This window comes from Aspergillus karnatakaensis, assembly GCF_047715665.1.
Source record: "Aspergillus karnatakaensis strain CBS 102800 unplaced genomic scaffold BJY04scaffold_1, whole genome shotgun sequence".
NCBI classification, from domain to species: Eukaryota; Fungi; Ascomycota; class Eurotiomycetes; order Eurotiales; family Aspergillaceae; genus Aspergillus; species Aspergillus karnatakaensis.
The window spans coordinates 188,732-216,136 of NW_027395713.1; the positions used below are offsets into that span (position 1 = coordinate 188,732).

General features: G+C 51.4%; 13 protein-coding genes across 13 annotated transcripts; 6 read left to right on the forward strand and 7 right to left on the reverse strand.

The window, feature by feature from the left end:
* Window positions 1-168: 168 nt before the first annotated feature.
* BJY04DRAFT_212333 (FHA domain protein) lies at window positions 169-2,052 on the reverse strand (the record flags this gene model as incomplete). Its single annotated transcript, XM_073714559.1, has 3 exons — window positions 169-747; window positions 801-897; window positions 959-2,052. The coding sequence occupies 3 exons, from the start codon at window positions 2,050-2,052 to the stop codon at window positions 169-171; spliced, it is 1,770 nt and encodes a 589-aa protein (XP_073577105.1).
* A 2,239-nt stretch (window positions 2,053-4,291) lies between these two features.
* Window positions 4,292-7,132, forward strand: vac8 (protein anchor VAC8). The gene is made up of 6 exons (XM_073721120.1): window positions 4,292-4,838; window positions 4,904-5,024; window positions 5,084-5,197; window positions 5,245-5,490; window positions 5,547-6,296; window positions 6,362-7,132. The coding sequence occupies exons 1-6, from the start codon at window positions 4,665-4,667 to the stop codon at window positions 6,691-6,693; spliced, it is 1,737 nt and encodes a 578-aa protein (XP_073577106.1). The 5' UTR covers window positions 4,292-4,664; the 3' UTR covers window positions 6,694-7,132.
* Window positions 7,133-7,236: 104 nt separating this feature from the next.
* Window positions 7,237-8,622, forward strand: BJY04DRAFT_175563 (exosome non-catalytic core subunit CSL4). The gene has a single exon (XM_073709344.1). The coding sequence runs from the start codon at window positions 7,277-7,279 to the stop codon at window positions 8,018-8,020; it is 744 nt and encodes a 247-aa protein (XP_073577107.1). The 5' UTR covers window positions 7,237-7,276; the 3' UTR covers window positions 8,021-8,622.
* Window positions 8,623-8,885: 263 nt separating this feature from the next.
* On the reverse strand, window positions 8,886-12,941 carry BJY04DRAFT_870 (GTPase RIA1). Its single transcript, XM_073721212.1, has 6 exons — window positions 12,656-12,941; window positions 12,550-12,570; window positions 11,564-12,489; window positions 9,991-11,514; window positions 9,619-9,941; window positions 8,886-9,557 (listed from the first exon to the last, which is right to left on the reverse strand). The coding sequence occupies exons 1-6, from the start codon at window positions 12,716-12,718 to the stop codon at window positions 9,178-9,180; spliced, it is 3,237 nt and encodes a 1,078-aa protein (XP_073577108.1). The 5' UTR covers window positions 12,719-12,941; the 3' UTR covers window positions 8,886-9,177.
* Window positions 12,942-12,988: 47 nt separating this feature from the next.
* BJY04DRAFT_175568 (DUF4604 domain-containing protein) lies at window positions 12,989-13,971 on the reverse strand. Its single transcript, XM_073709345.1, has 2 exons — window positions 13,665-13,971; window positions 12,989-13,616 (listed from the first exon to the last, which is right to left on the reverse strand). Exons 1-2 carry the CDS (start codon window positions 13,693-13,695, stop codon window positions 13,162-13,164), a joined length of 486 nt encoding a protein of 161 aa, XP_073577109.1. The 5' UTR covers window positions 13,696-13,971; the 3' UTR covers window positions 12,989-13,161.
* A 153-nt stretch (window positions 13,972-14,124) lies between these two features.
* Window positions 14,125-15,784, forward strand: BJY04DRAFT_212338 (pre-mRNA-processing factor 19 family protein; the record flags this gene model as incomplete). Its single annotated transcript, XM_073714560.1, has 5 exons — window positions 14,125-14,137; window positions 14,194-14,238; window positions 14,295-14,736; window positions 14,795-15,258; window positions 15,321-15,784. The coding sequence occupies 5 exons, from the start codon at window positions 14,125-14,127 to the stop codon at window positions 15,782-15,784; spliced, it is 1,428 nt and encodes a 475-aa protein (XP_073577110.1).
* Window positions 15,785-16,277: 493 nt separating this feature from the next.
* Window positions 16,278-17,828, forward strand: BJY04DRAFT_899 (putative RING finger domain protein). The gene is made up of 3 exons (XM_073721264.1): window positions 16,278-16,416; window positions 16,522-17,304; window positions 17,355-17,828. Exons 1-3 carry the CDS (start codon window positions 16,369-16,371, stop codon window positions 17,499-17,501), a joined length of 978 nt encoding a protein of 325 aa, XP_073577111.1. The 5' UTR covers window positions 16,278-16,368; the 3' UTR covers window positions 17,502-17,828.
* Window positions 17,704-18,431, reverse strand: BJY04DRAFT_175573 (mitochondrial 54S ribosomal protein mL43). The gene is made up of 3 exons (XM_073709346.1): window positions 18,349-18,431; window positions 18,214-18,296; window positions 17,704-18,154 (listed from the first exon to the last, which is right to left on the reverse strand). Exons 1-3 carry the CDS (start codon window positions 18,385-18,387, stop codon window positions 17,863-17,865), a joined length of 414 nt encoding a protein of 137 aa, XP_073577112.1. The 5' UTR covers window positions 18,388-18,431; the 3' UTR covers window positions 17,704-17,862.
* A 135-nt stretch (window positions 18,432-18,566) lies between these two features.
* Window positions 18,567-20,581, forward strand: BJY04DRAFT_175576 (U1 small nuclear ribonucleoprotein 70 kDa). Its single transcript, XM_073709347.1, has 4 exons — window positions 18,567-18,938; window positions 18,993-19,120; window positions 19,173-19,269; window positions 19,337-20,581. The coding sequence occupies exons 1-4, from the start codon at window positions 18,677-18,679 to the stop codon at window positions 19,966-19,968; spliced, it is 1,119 nt and encodes a 372-aa protein (XP_073577113.1). The 5' UTR covers window positions 18,567-18,676; the 3' UTR covers window positions 19,969-20,581.
* A 19-nt stretch (window positions 20,582-20,600) lies between these two features.
* BJY04DRAFT_175578 (ribosome assembly factor MRT4) lies at window positions 20,601-21,802 on the reverse strand. Its single transcript, XM_073709348.1, has 2 exons — window positions 21,455-21,802; window positions 20,601-21,377 (listed from the first exon to the last, which is right to left on the reverse strand). Exons 1-2 carry the CDS (start codon window positions 21,646-21,648, stop codon window positions 20,831-20,833), a joined length of 741 nt encoding a protein of 246 aa, XP_073577114.1. The 5' UTR covers window positions 21,649-21,802; the 3' UTR covers window positions 20,601-20,830.
* Window positions 21,803-21,999: 197 nt separating this feature from the next.
* BJY04DRAFT_212343 (mitochondrial distribution and morphology protein 10) lies at window positions 22,000-23,432 on the forward strand (the record flags this gene model as incomplete). Its single annotated transcript, XM_073714561.1, has 2 exons — window positions 22,000-22,096; window positions 22,162-23,432. The coding sequence occupies 2 exons, from the start codon at window positions 22,000-22,002 to the stop codon at window positions 23,430-23,432; spliced, it is 1,368 nt and encodes a 455-aa protein (XP_073577115.1).
* Window positions 23,433-23,517: 85 nt separating this feature from the next.
* BJY04DRAFT_175580 (triose-phosphate isomerase TPI1) lies at window positions 23,518-24,961 on the reverse strand. The gene is made up of 6 exons (XM_073709349.1): window positions 24,813-24,961; window positions 24,418-24,697; window positions 24,290-24,364; window positions 24,089-24,201; window positions 23,818-24,032; window positions 23,518-23,750 (listed from the first exon to the last, which is right to left on the reverse strand). The coding sequence occupies exons 1-6, from the start codon at window positions 24,848-24,850 to the stop codon at window positions 23,722-23,724; spliced, it is 750 nt and encodes a 249-aa protein (XP_073577116.1). The 5' UTR covers window positions 24,851-24,961; the 3' UTR covers window positions 23,518-23,721.
* Window positions 24,962-25,090: 129 nt separating this feature from the next.
* On the reverse strand, window positions 25,091-27,165 carry BJY04DRAFT_175581 (uncharacterized protein). Its single transcript, XM_073709350.1, has one exon. It carries the CDS (start codon window positions 27,013-27,015, stop codon window positions 25,294-25,296), a length of 1,722 nt encoding a protein of 573 aa, XP_073577117.1. The 5' UTR covers window positions 27,016-27,165; the 3' UTR covers window positions 25,091-25,293.
* Window positions 27,166-27,405: the final 240 nt, after the last annotated feature.

Consider the following 27,405-nt stretch of genomic DNA (forward strand, 5'->3'; position numbering starts at 1 on the left):
ATCAGAAAGCTGATCATAGATAATGAGATAGCCACTCATGTAGAATGAATGGATATAGTGCGCATGGTGTCCCAAGGCAGAGATGAGGTGACGATTTATTTAGTCGGGACAGCCGACGAGAAATTTTGGATCTGCAGCCGCGACCACGGCCATCTATTCAGAGTGATCCTATGACATTCCCGCCCGGCCGTCGAAAGCTAGAGGGCCGGAGTCGTTTCGAGGAGTTAGCAAATTTTCCTCTGAAGACTCTGATCGCATGGGCGTGTCAACACGGAGTGCGGCCTGCCGGGATGGAACTGCACTCGTCGAAGGTGATAATGACTGCCAGCCTGGAACGCCGCAGGAAGAGATAGGTTCAGAAGTGGTAGAACCTTCCAAGGCCGGTCCAGGTGTATGAGTGGTGGTTAAATGCATGTTTTCCACATCGCCAGATAGACTGTCCGTGGGTAAGTCAGGTGTGTGGCGTTCATCCGTACTGCGTGAAACACTCGAGTTGCAGCTGGTTTCTGATCGAGGGGAAGGAGTTGACTGGACTTCGTTTGTAGCCTGTTGTGTACTTGAATCTTTCCGGCTTGTGCTCTCGGCCTCATAATCGTTCGAATCATCAACCTCGGCACTCAAATCGGTGTATGCACGACAATTCGGGCATTGAAACATAGGGTAATCGGGGGTATGAATCAAGCGGCTGACGCATTTATAATGCCAAACGTGCGCACATGCTGCCATGAATAGGCATTGATACGGTCTCTGCATTCTGAGATCAGCTCTGCATATCCTCAAAATTCAAAAATACTGCTTACCAGCACGGATCCTAAACAGATGGAGCACTCTCGACAGCCAGAGTAATCACCGGTTTCACCTTTTCCTAGGTTTTTGATGAGACTCTCGGTATTTTTGCTGTACGATTAGGTTAGCTTAAAAGCCCGGCAAGCGAAAGTGAATGAGGTTGTAACCATACTTGAACTCATTCGGCTGTTGTTGCCAGGATCTGTTGCACTCGACCCTGATACGCACACATCGGAAAATCAGTTGCTCTCCACCGTGGAAGTCGATACCAAGCTGCACAATATCTCCATCTTTTATGGAGTATAATCGAGACGGCATGTTGGGTTGGCTTAGCCTCATGTGGTTGAGGAACGTGCCAGACGAGCTTCCCACATCCTTGATATGCCACTGCCCATTCATATATATAAATTCGCAGTGTTTGCGGCTCACGACTTTCGACTTGAATCCGACAGGGGCATCGGAGGGTTCGCTGGGGTTCGGGAGAGGAAGTCCATCTCGCTCGGAATAACGTCCAACACGAATACTGCAAGTGTCCGAGGGGAGGGTTCGCGAAACTGGGATGAACGGTAAGGAGGGGCGGGAGCTTTGACTCGGGTCTTGGTGAGGGTAGAAACTGATGGTTGCACCCTTTTTCGACTTTGGACCGGGAGTGGAGGAGGCGCTTTCGACGATCACAGGATCAGGGGAGTCAAGCGCTGTGCTGTGAAGAGCAGACGACGGCGGAGCACTAGAGGCTTGTTCGCTGCGAGCGTCTTGGTGGTTTAGGGATGAATTTCGCAGTCTCGTCATGTCGCCGGGGTTCGACTGTGCTGAAGATTCTGACGAGGTGGAGATCGCAGACTCTGACGGCTGGGAATGAGATCGTAGATCGAGTTCGAAGCCACGAGAGCCTGGAAATAGTATCGCGCTATAGCGATTTGAACGAGCGTTCTCAGAGCGAGGCTCGGGGCATGGGCTCGAGTCCGCAGCTGCTTGTTGAGCGGAGTCGATGCGTGTGGTGGTTTGAGGGGAAAACCAGGACAGGCGACGACCGCCAATGCTGTGACGGCGGGCAGGGCGTGGTTGTTGGTTCAAGGTACTGGTGTTGGTGTTGGCGGTTGAAGAAGCTGTAGAATTAACAGAAGGAGAGTGCGGAGCAGAAAAATGACTCTGAGTATAGGCACGCAGTTGACTGAGTCGCCGAAATGGGCCAGAGCGGGAGTCGGATGAAACGTGAGGAAGGGGGTTGGAAATCGTGGTGGAGGCGGAGACAGACGCTGCCATCATTGGGCGCGGGCGTTTTTATGCCAAAAGTCGTTCGTAGAGCCGTAGGCAGAAAATCAGGAGGAGGGAAAGGGGCAATTTGAACAGAAAAGCTGAGGGTTCCAATTGTCCAATTTACAGAGACTAGAGACTGGGTTTTATTCCCAGCCAACAGCACTGCGCACTTCTTCCCAAATCCAAATAGTAGTATACCTCGTGAGATCGGCAGATAGCTTCTCTACTCCGTATGCTGGGTCGTCTGGTGATGTACTCTGAGTGAATCGCACGTTTAAATCATCGAGGTAGATGGGCCCGTGTTTGATGGATTGACAGTGTCTGATTGAGTCAGGTCCTGAGGGGATGCAGCAAGGTCAGGGCTCTGGAATGCAGGTGGAAAGATGCAGAGAGGAGAGAAGCAAGGGAAAGCATGAGGGGGCATGTTCTTTTTATGATCACTGTCTTTTTCAAGCGATCTTCAGCAAGCCTGGGCAGTGGGGGCGATTGGAATGCAGCTTCATCATACGAAGGAAGGGCTTTTCTTGCTCAAGAATCATTCCGAGGGCTCTACAGAACATGATGAAACGCTTTCTTCGGAGTGGAGCATCGGGCCATACCAGGGTCGACCCATTCTTCTCGAACGCTTGTAGAAGATATCCAGTCAGACAACGTCTTTCCCTTGCCCGAGTCAACCAGGCAACTCGAATCTCGAGGGACCAGAGTTGACCTAAACATGGATCCCGCATCTTGTCCAGTCGGGTTGGCAAACGTACTGCTACTCAGCATGTCTCTATTTTCGGCTACTTGGAAAGTCTCTACGCTGTTTCTCTCTCGTCGCTGATACCACCAGACTGGTGATCAGCAATCCAGACCGATAGAGCCTTGAAGTCCAGGCGGCATCTGGTATCAGGGTGACCCTGTGAGGAACAAAGGCTCAAGACTCAAGAGTTGTCAAGAGACTCGGGAGGAGATTCAATCGTTGCCACCTTCGGCCGAGGATGGCAAGATGGGGCTGGTCGGCACCTTCTGATGGGAGAATGGCCCGTTAGTGTCATTTTTAGTGTGCGGGGCCGATGGGTTAAGGCTCGGAGTCAAAAACTGGTGAGCCTCTCAGCATGCAGTCCTGCTCCAACGACCTCAAACTGCTCCAGAATCGGTCATGAGCCCATCCCCATTCTCCGCATGTGACGTTGCGCCCCTCACGTGGTCTTTGTGACAGGCAAGTCCTCTGTACTTTTGAGTAGTGATCTGTATGTCGCCAGGAACAGAAGACAGAGTACGCAACTTCTTTCGTATACTCGTCCGCTGTAGGGATCGCGGTGAAGGCGTTCCTCGCGCGACCATCTTACGTACGCCTGCAACGATACATCCAGGCTCCATTGACCGGCATGTCGGGTGGTTTCTGTAAAATCCATGTCAGCTTTACGAAGCACCAATCCGGTCCGCTTTGATATCGATGACACCGACTTGTTTCAGCTCAGTGTCAAATCCATCCGGTGGTCGCGGGTTGTATAAATTGCGGGTAGAGTCGTGGAGGAGGCTGCGGAGTGCACCACCGAGCAGTCAACAACATCGGAGCACGAGAACACATAAAAACGTCCCAGTATTTGTCGGATGCCAAAGGTTGGTCATCACTGAGGCGCAAATAATCGAGAGTTGGTCCCTCAAAACCGGCACTTCAGGTACGCCCGAAGATTCTCTGACGGGACGAACCACCGCCCATAGGATGGAATAGGGAAGATCGATCTTGAAAAATGACGACTGGCCAGGGCTCTCATTAGATCGGGAAAGGCACATAGTACGATACTCGCTTATCTATCAACTTATGTTTGCACGAGGCACAGAGCAGATGACTCGATAACAGTGTAACGAGGATCGACATGATGCGACATGATCAGGACTGTCTGTCTGTTGCTCTCGGTTAGTATTCTGCCTGTCAATACCTAATATATGCGGGCATCGCAAACTCGACCTGCCTTAATATTGATATGATGTAGTGGAAAGGGAGCCCTGGGCTGGTTTTAGCTATGACCTGCTTAAGAAAAGCGTGCCGTCATTCGTCCAGCCCGTCATGGATGGATGGAGCTTGGAACTAAACCCGCTTGGTCATAATCACTACCTAGTTAACTCCATCTCTCCATCTTCACCCTTCTCTGCCCCCTCTTCCATCACTGCCTTTTTTTTTCTCTGCGACAGGCACCTCTTGGGGATCAAAGTCGGCTGCTTCTAATCAGACGGGAACTGGCTGCCATTACCGGTCGTGATTGCTGCGACTTCTCTCCTTCCACCGCCCGATCTTGTTTTGTTTTCCCAAGCTCAAGCTCCTCCTGTATGCAGAGCTAGGTCCCGTCCTGCCTCGCATTGTCGACCTCTCCTTCCCTCCTACTCCCTTCATCTGACCCTCTACTCTCCACTCTCATAAACAACCAGCAAGTCCCCGCAACGGCGCCCGAGATCGAATCCAGCGCTCGAGAAGGCGATCCGAATACTACATCTTAAGAGAAGGAGCAACTCTCGGGTCCTCTGGTGCATGCTTTCCGTGTTCGCAGTGACCAGCGTTCAACCTCTTCTACACCTCGATCCTTGACGCCTGCGGGGCTGCGTTTCGGTTCTGCTGCAGGGTCGATAGCTTCGAAACCATGGCTGGAATCGCAAACGCCTGTCTCTCCTGTTTATCGGCGGTTGATCGATGGTGTCATATCACCGCCTGCCTCGGACCCTTCGGCGGTCGCTCGAGAGAAGGGATCTACGAAACAACTCTAGCAGATAATGAACGGGAAGCTGTGTCCGACCTGCTCAGCTACCTCGAGAATGTAAGTAGTCATGCTTCTCAGATAATGGCTATCTCACTGATCAACGCCGCTAATGTAATAAATAGAGAGCCGAAACCGACTTCTTCGCTGGCGAACCTCTTCGAGCTCTAAGCACACTTGTCTACTCCGATAATGTTGACCTTCAAAGAAGCGCTAGTCTGACGTTTGCTGAGATTACAGAGCGAGGTAAATGTCAATGGCAGGCTACGAAATCGATGTAAGGACTAACATGAGTATCTAATCAGATGTGCGTGAGGTCGATCGAGACACCTTAGAACCAATCCTTTTCTTACTACAGAGCTCCGATATTGAGGTGCAGCGGGCTGCGAGCGCCGCTCTTGGAAATCTTGCGGTGAACGGTTGGTTCGACTCTAGCTCTTATTCGATGACTGCTGACGGAATGTAGCGGACAACAAGGTGTTAATCGTCGCCCTGGGAGGGCTCGCCCCTTTAATAAAACAAATGATGTCGCCTAACGTGGAAGTCCAATGCAATGCGGTGGGCTGCATCACGAATCTCGCCACTCATGAGGATAACAAAGCCAAGATTGCCCGCTCCGGCGCCCTGGGGCCGCTTATCCGCCTTGCGAAGTCCAAGGACATGCGTGTGCAGCGTAATGCGACAGGCGCTCTCCTCAACATGACGCATTCAGGTAAGCCTAAGCCAGCATGACCATTGGTTTTATTCTGTCCTAACTCACTATCTTAGATGACAACAGGCAACAGCTTGTGAACGCCGGTGCGATTCCTGTCCTGGTTCAACTGCTATCGTCCTCGGACGTCGACGTCCAGTATTACTGCACAACTGCTCTAAGTAATATCGCTGTTGATTCGTCCAATCGCAAGAGACTTGCCCAGACCGAGTCAAGACTGGTCCAGTCACTCGTCCACTTGATGGACTCGTCCACCCCGAAAGTGCAATGTCAGGCCGCCCTAGCTCTTCGAAACCTCGCCTCTGACGAGAAGTATCAACTCGAAATCGTCCGTGCGAAGGGCCTTCCACCACTCCTGCGGCTTCTACAGTCATCCTACCTCCCCCTGATCCTCTCCGCCGTTGCGTGCATCCGCAACATCTCTATCCACCCTCTCAACGAGTCACCTATCATCGATGCCGGGTTTCTTAAGCCGCTGGTTGATCTCCTAGGGTCGACCGATAACGAAGAAATCCAGTGCCACGCCATCTCCACCCTCCGGAATCTTGCCGCAAGCTCAGACCGCAACAAAGAGCTTGTGCTCCAGGCTGGAGCTGTTCAGAAATGCAAAGATCTAGTCCTACGCGTACCGATCAGTGTCCAATCCGAAATGACCGCCGCGATAGCTGTTTTGGCTCTTAGTGATGATTTGAAGCCACATTTGCTCAATCTCGGTGTCTTCGACGTACTTATCCCGCTCACGGAATCTGAAAGCATCGAGGTGCAAGGAAACAGTGCTGCGGCTCTTGGCAACCTCTCCTCCAAAGGTAAGCTTTAGTTCTATACTCTGCGCATATCTACACAGAGTTGCTCGGAGACTGACTGCCAACAGTTGGAGACTACTCTATATTTGTCCGTGACTGGGCTGATCCCAACGGAGGGATCCATGGCTACCTTAAGCGGTTCCTTGCCAGTGGAGACCCTACTTTCCAGCACATCGCCATCTGGACGCTTCTTCAACTCCTGGAGTCGGAAGACAAGCGCCTTATAGGCCACATCTCCAAATCAGACGACATTGTCCACATGGTCAAGTCGATATCGGACAAGAATATTGAGTCCGATGAAGAAGACACAGAGGACGGCGAGGCGGAGGTCATTGCTTTGGCACGACGATGCCTCGAGTTTCTCGGAGGTGGGCCTAAGCAGACCTTGGTCGAAGGTTGATGTTCAGGTATCAGGTCCTCTTTCTTCGTATGTTCCCGAGCGTCCTATTTCAATTCCTCTTCTCTTTATATCCTCTTTGCTTACATGAGCTCTCTGTTTTTCTTACCTTGATATACATTGTTTTCTATATGTTATGGGTGTTCAGAGGCATTTCACTCGGTGTTACTCCTTGATTTCAGCGAGCATTCGGAGTGATAGGTTCTATAATTTTCTCTGGGTTTGTCTCTTCTTTTGCGAAGACGCGGTTCTCGCCGCGGATAATTATTGTAGTGATGCTCGAGATCTGGTGCTGTTATTAGCTGCGACGATACTTATATACAGTGTATATCCATCCATAACGTTCGGTTTTACAATTACTGCTCTGGTCAGATTCCTGGCTCTCCGCCTGCATTCCCATGTTTCTATTATAGTCATTACTTTCTAATAATTAACTACCTACTCATAACTATACGTTGTTGAATCGGCATCGGATAAAGTGTAATTCCGCTCGACCCACTGGGAAAAAGAACTTCCAAGCTCTTGATTGCTTTCATTCGACCTCCACCATTGCTTTCACAGTTTGCATCAATCAGGCCTGGCGCTAATGACAAGTCCTTTACCGTCCTTGGCCATTCCAGGCCAGCGTCTGGGGCCAGTTGCCAATTACGCTGCCGGCCCTGGTACCCATGTTCATCATTCTCATGTCTATGCCTCAATCGCCGGGCCAGTTCTCGTTGACCAAGCGCAGCCGAAGTCACAGGCAAAGTCGGTGATTAGCGTTTCAAGAACCATTACGAAGAAGACTGCGGTTACGAGCACGTCTACATCCGCGTCTGCAACACCCGCACATAAGTCCAAGTACAACACACTGCCTGCAGTTGATTCCGTTGTATTGGCACGCGTCACTCGAGTCCAAAAACGACAGGCGACAGTGTCTATTCTGGTTGTCTTGGATGAGTTGGCGAGTACTCAAGCATTGAATCCCTCGCAGTCCGCGTCCGATAACGATAACATCGAGTCAATCCTGTCGTCTGCAGCGAACCCCGAGAACCACAGCAGCTCAGATGAACTTCGATTTCAGGCACTTATTCGGAAGGAAGATGTGCGTGCTGTGGAAAAAGACCGGGTTATTATGGACGAGATGTTCCGCGTTGGAGACATTGTGCGAGGGACGGTGATATCCCTCGGTGATCAGAGCTTTTACTACATCACCACAGCACGAAATGATCTTGGTGTCGTCATGGCTCGCAGTGAGGCCGGTAACATGATGTTTCCAGTCAGCTGGAAGGAGATGAGAGATCCTGTTACAGGTGCTGCGGAACAGAGAAAGGTAGCTCGGCCTTTCTGATTACATCTACCGTTCTTTTTGGTGCACATCACTTGCACATCCAATCAGCCCCCAGACTCTCTGGTTGATCTCTTCGTTGAGACCGAGTAAGAACTCAAGGAACTCGAATCTTGATCTCCTCGGCTGCGGCTCGACTATTCGAGTCATCAATTCGAGGCTATGCCCTCGTTTACATACCTGAGGCCGTAAGCCCAGGGACAAACCGAATACCGGAGACCCATCGACACAACTGCGCCAGGACGCAGTTACGAAATGACTTTGCAGCCTTGCACTCAAGCCGCATGTTCAAGCATGACGCTCGCGAGCTTCAAACCTAATAGATACCCAATGAATTCGCATTAACCTCTTAAAGGACGTTCTTCGTTCTGTCATTACCTCGTGGTCCTCAAGATATCTTACCCCTCCTCAGTATCCATGGTCCTGGCCTTTCAATGCTGGTCTGTGTTTGTCAATGGAGGAAGAAAAATGGCTCGTCTCGTGGAGACTCTCATCTTCGCGACCCTTGTTTAGTATCTTTTTTCCGATTACCTGTTGATTCGTGAAAGTACATACAAAGCAGGGCACAAAATTCAAGTATCAATAAATCTCTATCTCTAAAGCTCCTATGAAAAGAACATTGTATTCTTTTCCACCATGCTTTGCGCTCAAACTATAGTTACATTGTATCAGTTGCAAATATTGTACTGTACAGCAACGCAAAGACGGATTGATGTCGATTATATATGCGCCCCCTCGGGCTAAGGTAAGATGACCGCAGCTGCAAGTTGTGCCAGGCCACCATTGCACCTTCCAGCATAAGGACATATTTGAGGTCGAGCTCGTAAGGCAAGTGCGCCTGATGGTTGGTTCCTTCCTATTCTGAAATGGCAAGTATGGAGAGTCGCGCCTTCCTAGAGGTACGGTTACCGTGCTTCGTTAGGCAAGTGCGATTGACTATGGTTAGGTACAAAACAGGAGCAGGTCCCTGTTTCCTTGCATCACATCTTCCTAGATACACGAGATTCTGTTGTTGTCGCATCTCTGATATATGTAGCTAGCACTGCGAGATATATACATCTAGACGCCGTAGCAAATGACACCGCCCCGTATATTGAACAATTCTTTTAACGACGATTGCGGGGGAGCAAGCAATCAGATTCACAAGAAGACACCACCCTCTACTTCTTCAGCGTCTTCTGCTTCTCCGCATCAATCAACTTTCGTCCCTGAACCACCAACCCCTTCCTGCTCCTCACATTATCCATATACTGCTTCGCCACATTCTCGCGGTCCGCCAATTCACCTAGATCCTCCAACTCCTCTTCCGTCGCGGGAACCCAGAAGGGGTCTTCATTGAGCGCTTCGAAGCCTGCGAAGATCAGCTGGGGCTGGGCGGCGCCAGAAGTGCGTTTGCGGATTTCTTCCGCGAAACCGAAGGACTCGGCGACGGGGAGAAGGGCGAGGATGGTAAAGAAGGGGGTTCCCTCTTTCATGGTCTCGGAAAGGATGCGGCCGCGACGGCGGGTTATGACACCGTAGACGCGGCCGAGGACCTCAGCTGTAAGAGCCTTCATTAGCACGCGTGGTTTTATGATCGACTAGAAGGGTGGAGAGCTTACTGGAGGCTTGGATCTCGCAACTGTACATGGCAAGCATGATTCGCGGACTCCAGTCTAAGAAACCCTGGGAGATACTTTCACGGACAAGGCGGATTGTCTCGCCTGTTAAACGGCCGAGATCAATCTCGTCTTCTCCGGCATTGATCTGAATCTCCTCAAGGAAGACAGCCGCTCCTTGCATGGGCTCTTGACAGAGGGGCCCTTGTCCAGTGGCAAGTTGGAAGGCGTAAGCAATTTTGTCGCAGAAGTCTCGGACGATGAGAGCATCTCGGCTAGCATTCTCGGGGAGGACGCTGGGTTGTTGTTTAGGGTCGTCAAGGAGGCTGTCCATTTCGTTAGTGGTTGTCATCACAATTGATCTGAAATGCTTACAATTTCTCGCAAGTATTGACCGTGGTTCCGTCCACAAGGACGTTTGGACCTATTCGCCGAGGGCCAAAAGCGATGATTTTGTCAACGACATCCTTCCACAGCTCTTTATCTTCTTTGACCTCGTCAAAGGTCTTGTTGAGTTCCTTCCTGAAGTCCTCGAGCGAGAGCTGAGCGACTTCCCTTGCCTCACCTGCAGCATCGGTGGCTTCATCCTGCTGCGTACTTTCAGATGAAAGGCTGCCGTTCTCACCATCTTCTCTGATTGCTCGCTTCTCAGACTGTAGACGCTTAATAGTACCGACATGCTTTGTGAAGAAGTCTGTGACAACCTCTGGTAACGGGACGACTCGCAGCCGGATGGTCAACTGCTTCGAAGCAGAAACCGCGAGGACACCTCCGCGCCCAAGTTCCGGATTCTTTGGCGCAGCCATTTCGGACGCATTTACAATTGTCTCTCGGTATGGGACAATGGTTTGACCTGTCTGAATTTCGCATTTGGCGAACCGCTCACGGAGATCTTTCAAGCAGCGTTCGAGATGCAGTTCACCGGCAGTCAAAATGACATGTTCACCATTGGGGAGTACTTCGTATAAAGCACACGGATCACTTTGTTCAAGCAGACGCAGACCGGTGACCATCTTGTTGAGATCGGAGGGGTTAACGGGCTCAAGAGCCACTCTCACAATTGGTGGAGTATCAAGGGAGACACCGGCCAAGTTGATACTTCCCTCAAGCTGCGAACAGAGGGTACCTGTTTTCAGAATGTGTCCAGCAAGACCGCCAATCCCAAAAACCACTCCCGCAGGAACAGACTCGAGAGGCTCCAAACTCCTTCCCATGAGCAGATACAAGTCCGTCACAATGACCTTCTGCGGCTCCGGACTTGCGTGGGCGTGTTCAGGTGAGAATTTAGGGGGCAGGACGTAGACCGAATCGCCAACTGAGAGTGTTCCGGAATAAAGCCGCGCGAATCCGATCAAGTGCTCGGGGTCTTCCGGTTGCTCATTTTCGGGCTCTTGTTTGGTATCAGCGACTGTAAATTGCTCGAACGCAGACGTCACTCGTGAAAAATCATCTTCTTCATTGTTGCTTGCCTCTGCCTGCATCCTGGCAATCTCTTCTCTTTTCTTCCGGGCCAGCTCTCTGGCCTCGTCTGCCGACATGCCAGTGCCGGACTTTTTCTTACTCGACGACAGCTCGCTTTCTGGAATAGCAGCCATCTTGCTAACGTATGCCACGACTGGCTCTTCGGACCCGGTCTTGAATTCAATCATCGCTTCTTTTACCCTCGTCTCCACAAACTTCGACCCAGGAGATTCCTCAATCATTGGCGGTAGGCGGGAGGCTTGAGCTGCTTTAGGGCTAGGAAGGTATTCGATGACCGAGACTAAAAGAGCTGTTGAAAGTGGTAGCCACTGAGAAAATAAGGTGGTCATGATGTTCTTAGGGTCGCGAGAGCGTAAAATGTATGGTGGAATATTGATACCCAGAGACTTTGTAATCTTTTCCAGCAATACAGGGTCTCTGTAAAGAAGTCAGCATGTAGTAGACCGCAGGAGTAGGTTACCCGTACCCTTTTCCTTTACCACCTCCGGTCGTGGCATCGTATGCTGCCCAGACACTATCCAACACCAGCTGTACAAACATAGGCTTCAAGGCTCGGCCTTTCAAATGCTTCTGGCCTAGAACCCTTTTAGTCTTCGGATCAAGGTAATAGTCTCCCCAGAGGACTTTTTCGAGAACCGCTCTCTTGATTCCAAGCTTCTTCTCATAGATTGCCGCGAACTGTCGCACAGTGAAAGCCCACCCATCAACAGCACTACAGAAGATAACATTGTTCTTCTCCGGAGCGAAATAGAGGTCTTCGTCATCTCGCTCCTCGAATTGTGCTCCATCAACGCTTCCTTCAATGGAGTCACCATCCTGTGCCTGCTTCTGCTGGGCTGCGGCATTGACACGCTCTTCCATGCGCTCTCGCCACTGAAGGTCTTCCTCCATTCGTTCACCCTGGTAAAAACTACCGATCACAGCGTTCACCTGTTCTAAGAGCCTGCTGAGATGAGAGTAAGCCTCCGCAGAAGTCATCTGCAATTCAGTCACCAGCCTGTCCATCTTATTGATAACCAAAATAGGCTTCAGCTGCTCAACCCATGTTTGGCGCAAGACAGTGACCGTTTGACTGCAGACCCCTTCCACAGCATCGACTAAGACCACTGCGCCATCGCAAAGACGTGAAGCTGTTGATACCTCACTGCTAAAGTCGATATGTCCAGGGGAGTCTATCAGGTTGATGAGGTACTCTTTTGCCTCGGGCGTCGCATCAGGAGCAGAGCGGCGCATCATGGAAAAGAAGAGAGAAATTGCGGAGGACTCCATGGTGATTCCGCGCAGCTGCTCATCTGGACGCGAATCCAGATAGCGGATCTTGCCCGCCAACTTCGGCGAGATGATGCCATTCGTGGCAATCAAACTGTCTGTTAACGATGTTTTCCCATGGTCCTAGACCCGCTGAGCGTTAGAATCAGCTAGCAGAGGATTTATCGGATCTCTGTCACGTACAACGTGTGCAAGAATGCAAATCTAGAATATGGTTAGTATTGGCAGGCTAGAACGTCACCCGCTCCGGCATCAAAGTGGGATGAAAGGAGATAGAGGGGTAACTTACGTTTCGAATGTCGTCCGGCTTCCGTTGAAGGCGAACGAGATCCTCGACGCTGACAACGGGCATTATAATTATGAGAGGTGCTGCTAATCAGCGACCAAAACTCTGAAAAGAACCAGTCTAGGAAGGGCTTGTCGTGTGAGGATTTTGATTGCTGATGGGTGTTCCGTCGAAGACGGCGGAGCTGGCCCTTTGGAAAAATATTTCACCTCAACAACTTCAACAACTTCTCACAAGTATATGTTCGTTCGCCCAGTCAAGGGCTTGCCGAATGCCCCAGCCACAGTTCTCACAAAGTATTTGATTCAAAAAGAGTCGAAATGACTCATATTAATATAGCTTACGTGCCTTCAACTGTGGCAAGTGTGGGGTTGTCCCTCAGCATGTCGCAACAGAATCTAAGATGCTCTTGGGCGCACGCAATGAGAGAGAGAGAAGCATGATGCGGATTGAAGTAGAGGGCTACCTTGTTCGATTTACGCTGGCTCGGAAATGGAGAGGTTCAAGAATTACTCTTCAAAAGAGAGCTTGATTTTCTTCTTCTTCTGCTTCGGTTTCTGAGGCCTTGGGTCTTTTGGCCAACCTTCCACCTCAGCATCCTGAGAGTCCTCTCCGACAACTTTGACTTGCTTTCGCTTCCGAGGTCCTCCAATTTCTGCTAAGGTCTGCTTCGAGGTGGCGCCTTCGGTCTTCGTCTTTTTCCCTTCCTCCTCTGCACCGGCTTCTTGGTCTTTTGTACCATTTTCAGGTTTCTCAGCTTGGTTCTCGCTATCGCCTTGCACCAGTGCCTCGTAATCTTCTTTGGAAATTACTTCATTGCTCTCTGCATCGACGTATGTAGGGCCGTCGTCTTCATTATCGTCTCGGGGTCGGCGGGGTCTTTGCGATATTGGGCGCTCTAGGCCTCCCGAAGTGCTTCCGTAATGGCCTTTGAGGCGCTGTAGGAATGCAGGTTCCTTCGCATCTGGACCGGGTATTAGAGCGATATTGGCCAAGGATGCATCCGACTTACCGTAGGCGAGGTTTTTGGCGTTGAAGGCCATGGCTTGACTGAGCGAGTGTAAAGCTGAAGAGCCGGCGTACTCGTACTGGTGCGCTGCGCTTCCAGATCAAATAACAGAGCGTGCAGCAAATCGTTCCTCATGCTTGAGCGGGTCAGGCCCAGTTGAAGAGTACTCCCCGTAATACTTCCTTAAGCTAAGAGACACACATATCAGCCTTCGTGCTGTGTTGAGATAAGCACAAGAATTTGTATAAGCCCCAGGCTATCGAGCACTGTTGTTAGACTGGTAGCAGAATAGCTTGTACGAGCGTTGGTAGGAGCGTTGGTAGCAGTACAGGTGTACGCTGCCATCGATCGGCCAGCTGCGGCGGTGGCACTAGTCCAAATCCAGCGACAGTCGAAAAGTCCAGAGGAGCCGCAGCTTCACCATCTCCAACGTCTCTTTTATCAATCAACCTATCTACACATCATGCTGTGCGCAAGTGAGTCACCACTCATAATAAATATGGCTCAATTAAAGCTAACATGCTCGCGTCAGTCTCCGGAGAGGCCCCGCAAGTGCCGGTCGTTTCACCTAAAAGTGGTAGGTTTGCAGGCTCTTAAGACAGCATGCCAGCTTCACTTTCTGACTCTGATTAGGAAGCGTCTTTGAGAAACGCCTTATCGAGGCGTACATTGCCGAGAATGGCAAGGATCCAGTGACAGGGGAGGAGCTTTCTTCGGAGGATCTCATCGATGTCAAGTCGCAGCGCGTCGTCCGACCCCGACCTCCTACACTCACCTCGATCCCTTCGTTGCTCAGCGTGTTCCAAGAGGAATGGGACGCCCTCGCCCTGGAAACATACACACTACGTCAAAATCTTGCCCAAACGCGACAAGAGCTAAGCGCCGCGCTATACCAGCACGATGCGGCAGTGCGAGTTATCGCGCGGTTAACCCAGGAAAGGGACGAGGCTCGCGATGCGCTGTCCAAGGTTACTGTTGGCGCTAGGGCCTCTGGAGGGCAGGGCGATGCGATGCAGGTTGATTCTAGTGGCCTGCCTGATCAGGTGCTAGCCAGAGTTGAGAGCACACAGGCATCGTACGTCTACAGAAACCTACCCATCGCGCCTTGTGCGTACAAATCTGACATTAGACAGGCTGTCGAAATCTCGACGTAAGCGTCCCGTTCCCGAGGGCTGGACGACAGGCGACGCCATCTCCGCATACAAGCCCACCGAGAGCACCGACCCGTTCTACCCCGGCGGCAAGGCGCTGTCTGTCAACCCATCTGGAGATTCGGCGCTCGTCGAGATTGCCGATGGAGTCGTGGGCGTCTTCTCACTGTCTCAGAAGCAGGTCATTCACACTCTTCAATCAAACGGCCCAGTCACCGATGCCATCTGGGCTGGTGAGAAAGCGGTTGTCGCTTCCTCCACGGGCTCCGTGAAGGTGTTTGAGAGCAGCCAGGAAGTTGCAAGCTTTAACGTACACGCCGGTGCTGCTACTAGCCTTGCATTACATGCCACTGGTGATATTATCGCCTCAGTTGGTGTTGATAAGAGTTATGTGCTGTATGACCTGTCAAGCAATGCCGTTATCACGCAAAACTTTAGTGATGCTCGTAAGTACCGGCCACTATTCATAAGGCTACTTGACATAGCTGACGTCCCTCTTTCCGTTTAGCCCTTCTTTCAGTTCAATTTCACCCCGACGGCCACCTCATCGCCGCTGGTGGCGCGGATGGTCAGATCAAGATCTTCGACATTAAAACGGGTGCTGTGGCCGCTAATTACGATCTGGCCGGTCCTGTCAAACGCGTTTTCTTCTCAGAAAACGGAATTTTCCTAGCCGCGGTGACCGAAAACTCAACCATGGTCTCCGTTTGGGATCTGCGCAGCTCGAAGGAAATCAAGGTTCTCGAGACCGGCAGCCAGGTTGATTCGATTCACTGGGACTACACCGGACAGTTCCTCCTTGCCGGCGGCCCTAGCGGGCTCACCGTTCAGCAGTACTCAAAGGCTTCGAAGGCGTGGTCAGAGACTCTGCGGAGTGCGGTCCCGGCGGTCGCTGTGGCCTGGGGTTTCTCTGCGCAGAGCATAGTGGCATTGAACACGGAAGGAGGACTCACAGTGTTGACGGCACAGTAATCATGAGCATACCTTGGAAATAGTGGAGGACTCTTTGTCTATTCGTCTCTTCATGATTCTATTTTTGTACTTCTAGGTGTTTTACAAGGGCAATAGCAAGGAGATTATGGATAGAAGAACAAAAAAGGTCTGCTCGCACCATGCTTACTATATCTGAGACAATCGGTTGCATTTGAGTGGCAGTCTACGCATGATCCGCTAACCGCGGCTTTATCGCCGGACTTAAATCAGGCGTCGGGGATGGGGGGCGAGTTCGCCCTCAACTTCATTATTGCACTTCCGGGCGTTTAAGCGCAAAAGGCGGACCTGCAGCAAAATAGGTAAATGGACTCGGGCCCGGCCTGCGTCTGACCGACCAAACTGCCTAGTGGATAAATCGAATATTGCCTGCTTAAATGTCATAACTAAGCAACTCGATGATGGCCTCCACCACAACCGCCTTTAAGGCTTGACTTTCTACAACTCACCAACCTTTCATCTCCTTCGCCTTTTCTCCTTCTTCTTTGTGGTACCACTCGCTTTTCTCTCGTCCACCTTTTCTCTATATACATTCAATCTTGTACCTTAACCATATCAGCCTCGAAATGGATAACGACTCTGGAGTTCAGATTGTCGCAGCTCGACGAAGGAAGGTCAGTATTGCCTCACTCGTTCCCCCTCCCGATGCGGGGTCTACATATACCTTCTTAAGAGAACCAAAACTGTCAGCTTTTTTACTGACGACTCTTGTCCTATAGCGACCTCGGAGAGATCACTCGCATACACCCAATGAACAATCATTCGCATCTTCCTCCCGCCCTACCCTCCCTCCGCTCACTCTCCCTACTGCACGCTATGCCGGCGATGGCCTTGATTTTCGACGACCAGTTACATCGTCCGCGCCACACCAGGACGACTCCGCAGTTATTGATCTCACCAATGAACCAGACTCTCCAGAATTACCCCGGCGGCAATTACCTGAGAGCAGCTCGCGACGACCCCGGCCACCCCGGTTCGGCCGAAATATTATGACAGATGTCGTGGACCTGGAGGACGAAGAACATGAACCCCCCAGCAGCCCGGAAGTACAGTTTGTGTCGTCGAGTGTTCGCCAACCGCAACCACCGCCCCGGACACAGGGTCTCATGAACTCAAATTTCTGGCGTATGCTGCCACTTCCTACGATGTTCCGACCTACTAATGAACCAGGTTATCGACGGCGTGAGATACCTTGGCAGGAAGCGGGCCATCTTTCTCGTGCCGACCTTGAGACTTTTCTTATTGGAGATAACCCTGGTGGTGCTATGGATTTCACAATTAACCTGGACAATGCAGGCTGGGTGCTAGGATTGTCCCCGGATAGAGAGCGGCCTGAAAGAGAACGACAGAGGAGCAGCTATAGGCCACCAAGTCCAGCGCCGGAGGGGTTTACGAGATCCGTTACCGAAGATGATGTCGCAACTTGCCCGAATTGCGACGAGGAGCTTGGAACCGGGGATGAGACAAAACAACAAATATGGGTGGCTAAACAATGCGGCCATGTCCGTGTTCTCCCTCTTTTAAGCTGACCGGTAACTGACACCTGGTGTAGGTTTATTGCGGAGAATGTGCCACCAACCGCTCCTTGACAAAGGCGAAGAAGGCGAGCGCAAAGACGAAGCCCTTTGCGAAATGTCAAGTTCCTGACTGCGGAAAATCGATCAGCGCCCCGAAAGCGATGTTTCAAATCTATCTATGATGACTCGGTGTGTTCTATTGATTGGCGCCTGCAAAGCATGGTGTTCGGATGGTTTTTTTCTTTTCTCGTTGTTTACGATACCCTCATTGCATAGACTATGGGCCTGGGCAGTTGTGTTTCTTGCTGGTTGTTTCTATCCCTCATAGCGATGGTGGAGTTTTCTTGGTTATGTCGTGTCAATCCTATTCAAGAAAGAATTGTCTTTTACTAGAGAATTCAATCTGATTATCATCTTCAGATGGTATATGTGCAAGTATGATACAGAGTGGTCATCAACCATGGCGAAAGTCCATAATACAAGACGAGAAAAAGCCCCAAGAATGCAAGTAACACCGCTACAATAACTGACACAAGATCCAGCTCAAACTGATTTGAGACCTCCGTGATATGGAGACCAGATACCACGCACACTCTCGTTGATACTGGTGACGGGCTTCTTGGTGCGCTTCAACTTCTCACCACTGGCTTCCCTCAACAAGATAGCCTTGTTCATGATTTGCTCGGGCTCGAGGTTTCGCACACAAATAGCCTTTTCTCGTCCATTGATGTAGAGGCCCTTGATGACCGGGTGCTTGTGAGGTCGCGGTGAAACTCGGATTTCAATCTGGGGGTTCTCTTGCGCGAATTTCGGGAGGGCATGCTTCAAGAAGGCCCTAATGAGCGTTGTTAGATATAACAGGGTAGGTACCAATATTGATCGGGTTCAACATACACCATACCCCGGGAACTTCCAGCCCAGTCACAGTAGTGGAAATCCAGGCGCTTGCATTGTAGGATGAAGGCGCCCACACCGTTCTGCCAAGCGGGTTAGCTCTGAGAAAACCTAGATTGTGATGAGGAGGCATACCCGAGCGGAGGTAACTGTTCGAATCCCTTGTACCGGCATTGTTGCGTTCTCTGTGTTGATGGCCTTGCTTCCTTTCTAGGCCGAGACAAGTCGAAGGGGAACTTTTCAGACCTCGGCGGCGGCCGCCATTGGTCTGCGGCTGTTCGCGGCTGTCGCGCCTAGCGGCTGACTAGCCAAGCATCCGATCCGGACGGGGAACGCGAATTTCGCAAGGTTGGAACAGCAGCTCACCAGAACCACCTGTCGACTAGCCTTTCACTCCAAATGCCGCCTTATCTCGGTCGCTAAGCCATAACACATTATTTAGTCGAGATTAATCCGAGGGACGATGACCGACAAGCTCCCCCCTCCGCTTTTGGCTCTCTTCCAGCCCCGACCACCCCTGCGCTGGGTTACACCTATTGACCGCGCGCCCGAAGATGTCAGAAAGAGCAAAATCACAGGCATTGCGCAGTTCATCCCCGAAGCAAAGAAATTTGAAGAGGAGAAACAATACGTTCCGACGGAAACTTGGTTGCAGCGCAAATGGCGTCAAAGACTTGAAAAGAGGGAGCGCCTGAACAAGCAACTCACTGAGGGTCTTGAAACTTGTATGCGATCATGGTCGTGTCACTCTCCATTGATATATGCTAATCGTCGGCTAGATGACCCCAATGCTGACCAACATGCGCGAGGCGATCCGTTCAAGACACTTTTCATCTCTCGCTTAAGCTATGAGGTGACTGAAAGCGATCTCGAACGAGAGTTCGGGCGATTTGGTCCCATTGAAAGAGTACTTTAACCAAGCCTAATCTCTCTTGGTCATCAAGGCTGACAGTTCCCAGATTCGCATCGTCAAAGACACCGTCACCCCGAAAGGTGCAAAGAAGCCTCATCGCGGCTATGCTTTCATTGTCTATGAGCGCGAAAAGGATATGAAAGGTAAAATTACAGTTCTCACAATCAATCTTATTTATACTAATCTAGGTGTTCCATTTTTTGTATTCAGCGGCCTACAAGGAAACAGATGGTATTCGAATCAGAGATCGACGCGTCTTGGTAGACGTTGAACGTGGTAGAACCGTTAAGGGTTGGAAGCCTCGTCGCTTTGGCGGTGGCTTGGGAGGGCGGGGTTACACAAAGGCAATGCCGTCACGTCCTATCGGCCCAGGAGGGTTCGGTCCACCTTCTGGCCCAGGCGGTTACGGCGGCGGTTTCCGTGGTGGCTTCGGCGGCAGAGGAGGCTTCAAGGGAGGATTCCGTGGCGACCGCGGTGGATTCGGATCTCGTGGAGGTATCGGCTATCAGGGAGGCCGCGGCGGATTTGGCGGCCAGGCCCCGCCAAATGCTCCTTCTGGACCAGGAGGTGGGAGGAACGCAGGATTCGGGGGTCCTAGCCGGCCTGACCGTGGTGGCACAGGCAGTAACCGTGAACCCATACGGCCGAGGGATTCCTATGGCGATCGTGATAGGCGTGACCGAGACCGTGATGGCGACCGCCGTGACCGTGACAGGGACAATTATCGCTACCGCGACCGTGACAGGGAGCGCGACAGGTACGGAGGCAGGGAAGATCAAGGTCGCAAGAGGTATCATGAAGACGATTCATACGATGATCCGCGTGCTAAGCGGCGATATTAAAACCTTGCGGACAGCATCATGCAACCCAGCACTATTCGATCATGGTTTGTTGGTGGGTATCTCCGGTTGATAGTCTTTTCTTCTTATCCACCCCAACATGACACTGGGTAAGACAACGCACCCAGCAACCCAGACACCGGTTACTTACAACAGTCGAACGCTGTCTATTCGATTACCATATGGGCGCCGCCCCTGCTGGCGGAAACTCACATATCAGCTCCAGCCAAGGAATCCTTTGCCCTGGGATGCTGCTATCTCTGATTGGAAAAGGGAAATATGGTTTGGACCCGGCCCAGAGAATACCGCGTTTTCCCTCCGCTTCTCGATTTCACTTTCTATTCCTTGTATCCTGTCCTTTCTCCTGTTCTGGCTCGTTTCGGCCAATACCGCCGGCCTCAGGGGGTAAGTATGTACTTTAGTGTGAATTTTTTTTTTTTTTTTCAGCCGGAATCGTCGTTCGGGGGTTATTTACAGTTCAGGTAAGAAGATAGGTAAGGGTTTCATTAGCGATAACCTGCGCCGGAGATCTTCGTACGGTTGTAAGCACAGGGATATTATCTTTTCAATGAGCCTTGATACCAGATTCCATAGTTCTGTGTAGCTTGTCTCGGGGGCTGAGATCTCATCCCACTCTGGGATTTGCGCCAAGGCCAAGTATATGCAGACGAAAATCTTTTGCTTGGTATTCTATATATCCGTCATACGCTCGTTACTATGTCGAAACCGCCAGAGTCAAGACCGACAGCGTGAAGACATGAGAGAGAAGTAAAAAAAAGAAACGCCAATCCTAACTCCATGAGATGCCCAAGGGGATTCCGTGAAAAGAGAAGAAACCGAGAACCACTTTTTGTGAGCCCAAAAATCACTCCACATCCATACCACCCTCGTCCTTCTCAAGGATGTCAACATTGCCGGTCTCCCGGGCCCAATGAGCCTTCAATCCAACCTTGAACTCCGATGTTTCAACGCCGAACATCTTCAAGATCGTCGTCTGCTTCGAATCTAGAACGTCACCCTCCTTGCAAACAGGGTACCCCTCCTGCCCATCCGTCAACTCAAGCATGACCTTGCCCTTTACCAGGCGGGTGGGAATGCCCAATTTGCGCAGTTCTGGCTCAATGGTATGGCTGATCGGCTCGTCTTGCGAAGTGGGGATCTCGCCGGCACGGGAGTACACAAGACCTGCGGGGATAGAGAAAGAGCGGGTGGCTTCTGTTCCGGCGCGGGCGAAGTCGAGAGGGCGGAAGGAGTTGAAGTAGTCGATGACGGAGGTGGGGTCTCGAGAGGTGAAGAGGAGACCGACGGCGCCGGTGAGGTAGGGGGTAAGTAGGTGCAGGTTCTCAGCGGCTTCAGTCTCAGGGTTGTGGCCGAGTGCGACGCCCATAACCTTTGTCTTGCCGAAGAACAGGCTGCATAAATTAGTTCTGTCGTTCTAGATGGAGGAAGATATCTGGAATATGTTACGCGGGAGGTCGTGTGTACTTACCGGCTGTCTGCGAACTCGGTGCGCACATCCTTCAAGTATGTGTTGCGCATGTTATCGACGGAGAAGACGAAAAGGTGGTCATATTTTTCGACACATTCGCGGATATTAGCGTAGAGGCGTCTGGTCTGTTCCTTGTGGGACTTTTTGGCGGTCTTGGACTCGTGTACGATTCTTGCGCGCTTGGAACGAGGCATTATGTATTTAAATAGCGATCGCTAGTATAGACCGGATAATGGATGGTGATGCTGTGAGTGCCGACCCGTAAGATTGTTGTATACTAGTGCGGAGAATTGTTGGGTTGAGGTGGAATTATTTTTTTCTTCGCTGATAACAGGCGGATTAATGTTGATGCGAGGCTTATCCGACTCGCCTAAAGGGGAAATGAGCTGATGGCCGCGGCTCTCGTCCCCCGTATTATTAGTACCTTGTCTCCCACTCCGTATCCAGTTGAAGATCGTTCAATTGTAATATGGTTCGCGACGCTAACCCGGAGAGCTGTTATAGATAAAGAGTTCTTGCATAGTATATCTCACCGCCGCCCGATCATGCTGGATTTCATGGACTATATCCAACTCGCGTTCGCGGAGGGGACGCAATGGAACCGCGACAACTCGTACTCGTCATTGACAGCCACGACACAATGTAAGTCCCTTTTGTCAAGGCCCCAGCTAGTCGTGTACAGAATCCAGCTCTAATAGTATGTCTAGCCCTTCTGGACTTCACAACACCTGAGCGTGTCCGAGTTCACCTCTCCTCCCTTTCCACCCCCAATTTCGCGACAAGCTACACACTCGGCACTGTGGGGTTAATAGAAGGCTCCGTCTCATATTTATATAGCAATGTGTCGTTTGACAATACGCCGAGTAAAAGCGCTTTGATACCCCTCCGAAAGCTCGCACCCGGCTACCGCCAAGTTCAAGCACCTATCGCCCCTCCAGTTGACTCCTGGAACTGGGATTCTATACTCGATGGTAGCAAGCCCGGGATTAACGGCTATGGGCAGAACCCCAATGGCTCAAAGGCGACCTTGCTTCATGCAACATTACAATTGCCCCCGCCGACAACCTTAAATGCGCTTTTCCTCCGGCGGATCTCCCCTACTATGCAGCTCGCGCTTGCTGTCTCTTCGACTCGCGGACCTCCATTATCCAAGTCTGCACCGCAGGCTACACTCTTAACTCAGCTTTCCCACGACACTGGGAAGTACAGCAATGAGTATCTATTCAGTACGGACAACTCTCTATTCGGCTGGCGAGGACTATGGAACTTTGGCCCCGACCCGCGAACTTACACCGGCGCTCCCCGGTTGTCACTCCTCTCTGCCGGCGCAGAGGCATACTATTCTCCCGTCTCATCCTTGATTGGCATGTCCACGGGTCTCAGATTTAGCACGCTACCAGCAGCCACAAACCCGCAATCACCTTCCACGCCCAACACGAATACACCCATATCGACCTTTCCATACACCCTGACTCTCACCCTAACCCCGCTGACTGGCTCTCTGTCAACCTCATACTCTCTACGCGCCTCGCCAAACCTATCTTTCAGTTCCCGCTTTGGGTTCAACGTCTACAGCTGGGAAAGCGAAATGGTAGCTGGGTGCGAACTCTGGCGGCAATCACCGAAATCTACCCTTGCAACAGGAAACAACGATGACGATCTTGAGTGGGCCCGTCGCAAGGTCCGCATATGGGACCCCTCAGCCTTCCCGCTTCAACCTGAAATTCCACCTCCACGTAGAGAAGATGATAATCAAGAATCGGTCCTGAAGCTTCGGGTCGATCAGTCTTGGAATGTTCGTCTTCTCTGGGAAGGCAGGGTGAAAGAGCTCCTGGTAAGTGCTGGTGTTGGCCTGGGCCCAAGCTCCTTCTCGCCTTCGTCCTACACGGCTGCCCAGGGTGCTGCCGGGGCTCAGAGCGGTGGTGCCCCAGCGTCGTATTGGAGGGGTGTTGGCGTGTCGGTGTCGTACTCTTCATAAAAAGCCTCTCTACATTTCTTCTTGTATATATTTGTATCTAGATGTATATGCTGTGTCACGTTTAATGATTTGCTAGAGGGGTTGCGGGGCCATATTATCGTATATTTTTATTATATTTTGAATAATAAGATATAACGGTCCTCTGTACATTCGAGGCCAAATTCATGACTGGCCAAGATATATCTAATGGATATAAACGCTGCTTGCTGCATCATAACATGATGTTAAAAAGCGAGCCGACGAGGGTGACCTTTGTTTATTTGCTTGATATAGTTGTTACCGCAAAGGTTCACAGGCGGGCGTTGACGATGTCGACGACTTGAAGCTGTTAGTGGCCATTCACCGGTGAAGAAAAAGGGTAGTAATGTAGAAGAGAGAGACATACAGGCGGGCTTGAGACTGGCACCACCGACGAGGAAGCCATCGACATCCTTCTCCTTGGCGAGTTCCTTGCAGTTCTTCTCGCTCACCGAGCCACCGTAGATGATTCGGGTGTTTTCGGCGGCCTCGGCGGAGATGGCATCGCTGAGCCACTTACGGATAGCGGCGTGAACTTCCTGGGCTTGCTCAGTGGTAGCAACCTTGCCGGTACCGATGGCCCTGGTTTCGCATTAGCTCGGAGCTCTTGACTGACGGTGTATGTGGATGCGACTTACCAGACGGGCTCGTAGGCAATGACAACCTTAGTCCACTGGTCCTTGGAGAGCTCCTTAGCCGCGGCGTTAAGCTGGCGGGTGACGACCTCAATGGTCTTGTTGCCCTCACGCTCCTGCAGATACAATTAGCACGTGAAAATGAGTTGGTGGAGAGGAGTAGGGGTCAGGGTGGGGTAAAAAAGAAAAGAAAAGGGAGCTTACCTCGAGCGTCTCACCGATGCAGAAAATAACGTTCAGACCACCATCGATAGCAGCCTTGGTCTTACGGGCAATGAACTAGTTTCCTTAGCACTCAATTCGTGTCACAAAATTCGAAGGGCGTGCCATACCTCATCGGTCTCCTTGAGAATGACACGGCGCTCGCTGTGTCCAAGGATGGTCCAGTTGATGTTGGCTTCGCGGAGCTGCTGAACACTGATCTCACCGGTGAAAGCACCGTTAGGCTTGTCAAACACGTTCTGAGCGGAAACGCCAATCTTGTCGTTGGCGATCTCGCGGGCGAGGAGGAGGTAGAGGGCGGGAGGAGAGATGACGACCTCGGCAGATGAGTCCAAATCGGCGGAGTTGAGGTTCTTGATAATGGAGGTAGTGCTCTCGGCATTACCGTTCCTGTTTTGAGGCATCAATCAGCAGTGCTTAACGAGAATTCTCTTGTGAGCTCGGGGTATGAACTGTAGATGGTACAAGGTGGGAGGTATTGCGGGGTAGAGGGTTGTATACGAACATCTTGAAGTTACCACCGACGAAGAATTGGCGAGGCATTTTGAAGGCTGGTAAGTTGAATTGAAGATTTGGGGAAAAGGAAAGGGGGTAATGAAGAGATTGAGAGGTGAATGGAAAGCTGGAAGTGGGAAGGTTAATGGAGGACGAGGAATGACGAAAATAAACGGGAGGCAGCGGGACTGCACTAAGCCGCCGGTGACTTAATGGAGGGGCCGAACGGAGGAGGAGGGGCTTATCGATAGTGAGCTGGCCCTGCGTCACTACCTGAACTACTCCCCTCAAGGGTACATCTTGGGCACTTCAACTTCTGAGTCTGATCATGTACAGGAAAGTATTGGCTTATCAATATGGAATTGACACAATCAAAAAGCTAGTATCTGCATGCCCCCCCACCGTTCCTTTTCCCACCCACCGCCGGACACCACTCAAAAAATCATGTACCCGAAAACAGCGAAATGAAGAAGTGCAAAACAAAAAGAAACTCACTGGAGAGCCCTTGGGAGGTAACCACGATGATATCCAGACAGTGGTTCTCGCAAGGGTCTGGGGCCTTTCATCAAGTCAATGTCGTTGATTCGATCGTTGCGCATTGACTCCTTGATCAGCTGCGTATGGTATTCGACCAACTGCTCTCGCTCCTCAAGATCCGCCTGCCAATGCTTTAGCATCCGGCTCCGTATGTTGTTCTGCGCCTGCCCGCGGAGCTGCTCTGCGAGCAGGTCGGTGTCATCTGAGTCCGCATGATGAACCACACCTTGTTGAGCCATCCACTGTCGATTACCTCCGTAATATCTGTTCGCACGACGAGCAATGTGCCTCGAGTCTGCGGGAACAATAATAGCCCCAGATTCGCCCCGGAATCTCTGGAGCGCTCGATCGTCAATCATATCTGGATCCTTGCGATAGTGCGTGCGGTACCTACGGCTAGGCTTCGCGGACGGATAAAGGCTACCTCGGTATCGTGGCAATTTGGCTTCTCTGCTGGAAAACTCGGCATCTGAGTCTTCGTCATGAGGTTCTGGTGGCATATTCACATCGTCTCTACTACTGTTACTATCATATACCAGATCCGGCGTCGATCCAGGTCGCTGTTTCGGTGACTTGGCACGCGTACGTTCGCTTTGAGGCTGGTGAGTATGCGCTGGGCTCTGTCGGATTTTCTCTGTTCTATGCCTATGGGGGCCTGTTGCCATGGGCTCTGGCGCCATAGTAACCTTTCGCCCCCCGTGCACATGAGTCTCGTGGTTCGGGCGGGACACGGGCGGATGGCTCATCTGGTCTGGTGCAAATGTCACAGCAGGCTGAGGCTGGCTTGTGGGCATATTCTGCTGCCAGTAGCTTTGCTCTGGGTATTGTGTCTCGTTCATTGCAGCCTGTTGTGGCGGGTGGGGAGGGTGTGTATGCTGCCATAACTGAGCCGGTCCTTGCTGCACGGGTGATGGTCCATGAGTTGCCATGGGAGGCCCTTGAGTCGACATGGGTGGTGCTTGAGAAGGTATGGGTACTTGCTCATAAGCTGATCCACTCCATGCACCAGTGTGTGGCCCATGACCGGCGAAAGGTTTCTGGTGAATTTCTGGTGCAGTATGTTGAGCATACGATGGTGGCTGTTCTCTAGCCTCAACAGGTGCCTCAGAGCTTGGTGGGCGTTTTGCCTTCCCCACCAAGATGACGTCCATTGAAGTTGTTTCGTAGTCGCCGAGACTGTAGCCTTTTCCCTTGACGTTCCTCTGTTCCTCCTTGACGTACGCGCATGTCCAGTGGAACTGTGGCTTGGTTTGTCGAAGATCTTCAACCAACTGGTCCACATGGGGCCGTTTGACCCTTGACAAGCTTTGATATTGACCCGTGGATGTTAGCTTTCTGGCCCTCCTGCGTACCAGGCCAAGAAGATCATCTTGACTGAGGTTCATCTTGGTTCTGTCGGTTGTCTTCCAGGTTGCTGGATGCCCGGAAGGCGGAATGGCCTTGTAGAATGTGTATCCGAGGTATGTCTCTCCATGTTCGTTGGCATCAGCGAGCTCTCGTTGTCGCGCGTCGTTGGCTGGGCTCCGTTTGTCCTGTTGAAGGTGAAGTTGGTTCACATACTGCGCCAGATGATCGGGCCCTGCTGGATGATCATATACCGAGTAGGATCTGTCGCTTGGGTGCATTGACGGTTGCTGCGGAGGGGGCATAGGCGGATGCATGTTGATGATTGTCATTCCTCAAGGTCGTAGATGAGGCAAGATATGAAATGGAAGAAGCTGTGCCCACTATGATAGTAGGAAGACAGAGACAGTCGGGATGATTGGAGAGACAAATTGAGAGGCTCAGATGCGGCGATAATGCGGTTGAAATACCCAGTGCTCCCCACCAAAACGCAGTATATGAGCTCTTCTCTTAGACAAATGTCAGCGGATACATGCACGGGAAGCTTTGACGGCCATCTTTCAGGATCTTTGTCGTCGCAATCATCATGCATAAACCAATGACGGCTTTGTTGAGCCACACCTGGTATCAGTGCTGGCGATTGACATTCAGACGCCCTGTATCCCGACGACCCCCTCCGTGTAAGAAGTACTCAAGATGTTTCTCCTGGGGCAGTTCCCTGC

What these genes read in the sequence shown, in the direction of transcription:
- BJY04DRAFT_175576 (XM_073709347.1), top strand. Translation starts at nt 18,677, where the DNA reads ATGACCGACAAGCTCCCCCCTCCGCTTTTGGCTCTCTTCCAGCCCCGA. An exon ending in CACTGAGGGTCTTGAAACTT is followed by an intron (nt 18,939 to 18,992) that starts GTATGCGATCAT and finishes ATCGTCGGCTAG; the next exon opens with ATGACCCCAATGCTGACCAA. An exon ending in GCGCGAAAAGGATATGAAAG is followed by an intron (nt 19,270 to 19,336) that starts GTAAAATTACAG and finishes TTTTGTATTCAG; the next exon opens with CGGCCTACAAGGAAACAGAT.
- BJY04DRAFT_175578 (XM_073709348.1), bottom strand. Translation starts at nt 21,648, where the DNA reads ATGCCTCGTTCCAAGCGCGCAAGAATCGTACACGAGTCCAAGACCGCC. An exon ending in ACCGAGTTCGCAGACAGCCG is followed by an intron (nt 21,378 to 21,454) that starts GTAAGTACACAC and finishes TAATTTATGCAG; the next exon opens with CCTGTTCTTCGGCAAGACAA.
- BJY04DRAFT_899 (XM_073721264.1), top strand. Translation starts at nt 16,369, where the DNA reads ATGGATAACGACTCTGGAGTTCAGATTGTCGCAGCTCGACGAAGGAAG. An exon ending in TCGCAGCTCGACGAAGGAAG is followed by an intron (nt 16,417 to 16,521) that starts GTCAGTATTGCC and finishes CTTGTCCTATAG; the next exon opens with CGACCTCGGAGAGATCACTC. An exon ending in TGGCTAAACAATGCGGCCAT is followed by an intron (nt 17,305 to 17,354) that starts GTCCGTGTTCTC and finishes CACCTGGTGTAG; the next exon opens with GTTTATTGCGGAGAATGTGC.
- BJY04DRAFT_175563 (XM_073709344.1), top strand. Translation starts at nt 7,277, where the DNA reads ATGACAAGTCCTTTACCGTCCTTGGCCATTCCAGGCCAGCGTCTGGGG.
- BJY04DRAFT_175568 (XM_073709345.1), bottom strand. Translation starts at nt 13,695, where the DNA reads ATGGCCTTCAACGCCAAAAACCTCGCCTACG. An exon ending in CGCCAAAAACCTCGCCTACG is followed by an intron (nt 13,617 to 13,664) that starts GTAAGTCGGATG and finishes TACCCGGTCCAG; the next exon opens with ATGCGAAGGAACCTGCATTC.
- vac8 (XM_073721120.1), top strand. Translation starts at nt 4,665, where the DNA reads ATGGCTGGAATCGCAAACGCCTGTCTCTCCTGTTTATCGGCGGTTGAT. An exon ending in CCTCAACATGACGCATTCAG is followed by an intron (nt 5,491 to 5,546) that starts GTAAGCCTAAGC and finishes TCACTATCTTAG; the next exon opens with ATGACAACAGGCAACAGCTT. An exon ending in TGGCAACCTCTCCTCCAAAG is followed by an intron (nt 6,297 to 6,361) that starts GTAAGCTTTAGT and finishes GACTGCCAACAG; the next exon opens with TTGGAGACTACTCTATATTT.
- BJY04DRAFT_175581 (XM_073709350.1), bottom strand. Translation starts at nt 27,015, where the DNA reads ATGACAATCATCAACATGCATCCGCCTATGCCCCCTCCGCAGCAACCG.
- BJY04DRAFT_175580 (XM_073709349.1), bottom strand. Translation starts at nt 24,850, where the DNA reads ATGCCTCGCCAATTCTTCGTCGGTGGTAACTTCAAGAT. An exon ending in TTCTCAAGGAGACCGATGAG is followed by an intron (nt 24,365 to 24,417) that starts GTATGGCACGCC and finishes TAAGGAAACTAG; the next exon opens with TTCATTGCCCGTAAGACCAA. An exon ending in TGCCAGTCTCAAGCCCGCCT is followed by an intron (nt 23,751 to 23,817) that starts GTATGTCTCTCT and finishes AACAGCTTCAAG; the next exon opens with TCGTCGACATCGTCAACGCC.
- BJY04DRAFT_870 (XM_073721212.1), bottom strand. Translation starts at nt 12,718, where the DNA reads ATGCCCGTTGTCAGCGTCGAGGATCTCGTTCGCCTTCAACGGAAGCCG. An exon ending in AGCCGGACGACATTCGAAAC is followed by an intron (nt 12,571 to 12,655) that starts GTAAGTTACCCC and finishes ACCATATTCTAG; the next exon opens with ATTTGCATTCTTGCACACGT. An exon ending in TTTGCATTCTTGCACACGTT is followed by an intron (nt 12,490 to 12,549) that starts GTACGTGACAGA and finishes CAGCGGGTCTAG; the next exon opens with GACCATGGGAAAACATCGTT.
- BJY04DRAFT_175573 (XM_073709346.1), bottom strand. Translation starts at nt 18,387, where the DNA reads ATGCCGGTACAAGGGATTCGAACAGTTACCTCCGCTCGG. An exon ending in GAACAGTTACCTCCGCTCGG is followed by an intron (nt 18,297 to 18,348) that starts GTATGCCTCCTC and finishes CCCGCTTGGCAG; the next exon opens with AACGGTGTGGGCGCCTTCAT. An exon ending in GGAAGTTCCCGGGGTATGGT is followed by an intron (nt 18,155 to 18,213) that starts GTATGTTGAACC and finishes AACGCTCATTAG; the next exon opens with GGCCTTCTTGAAGCATGCCC.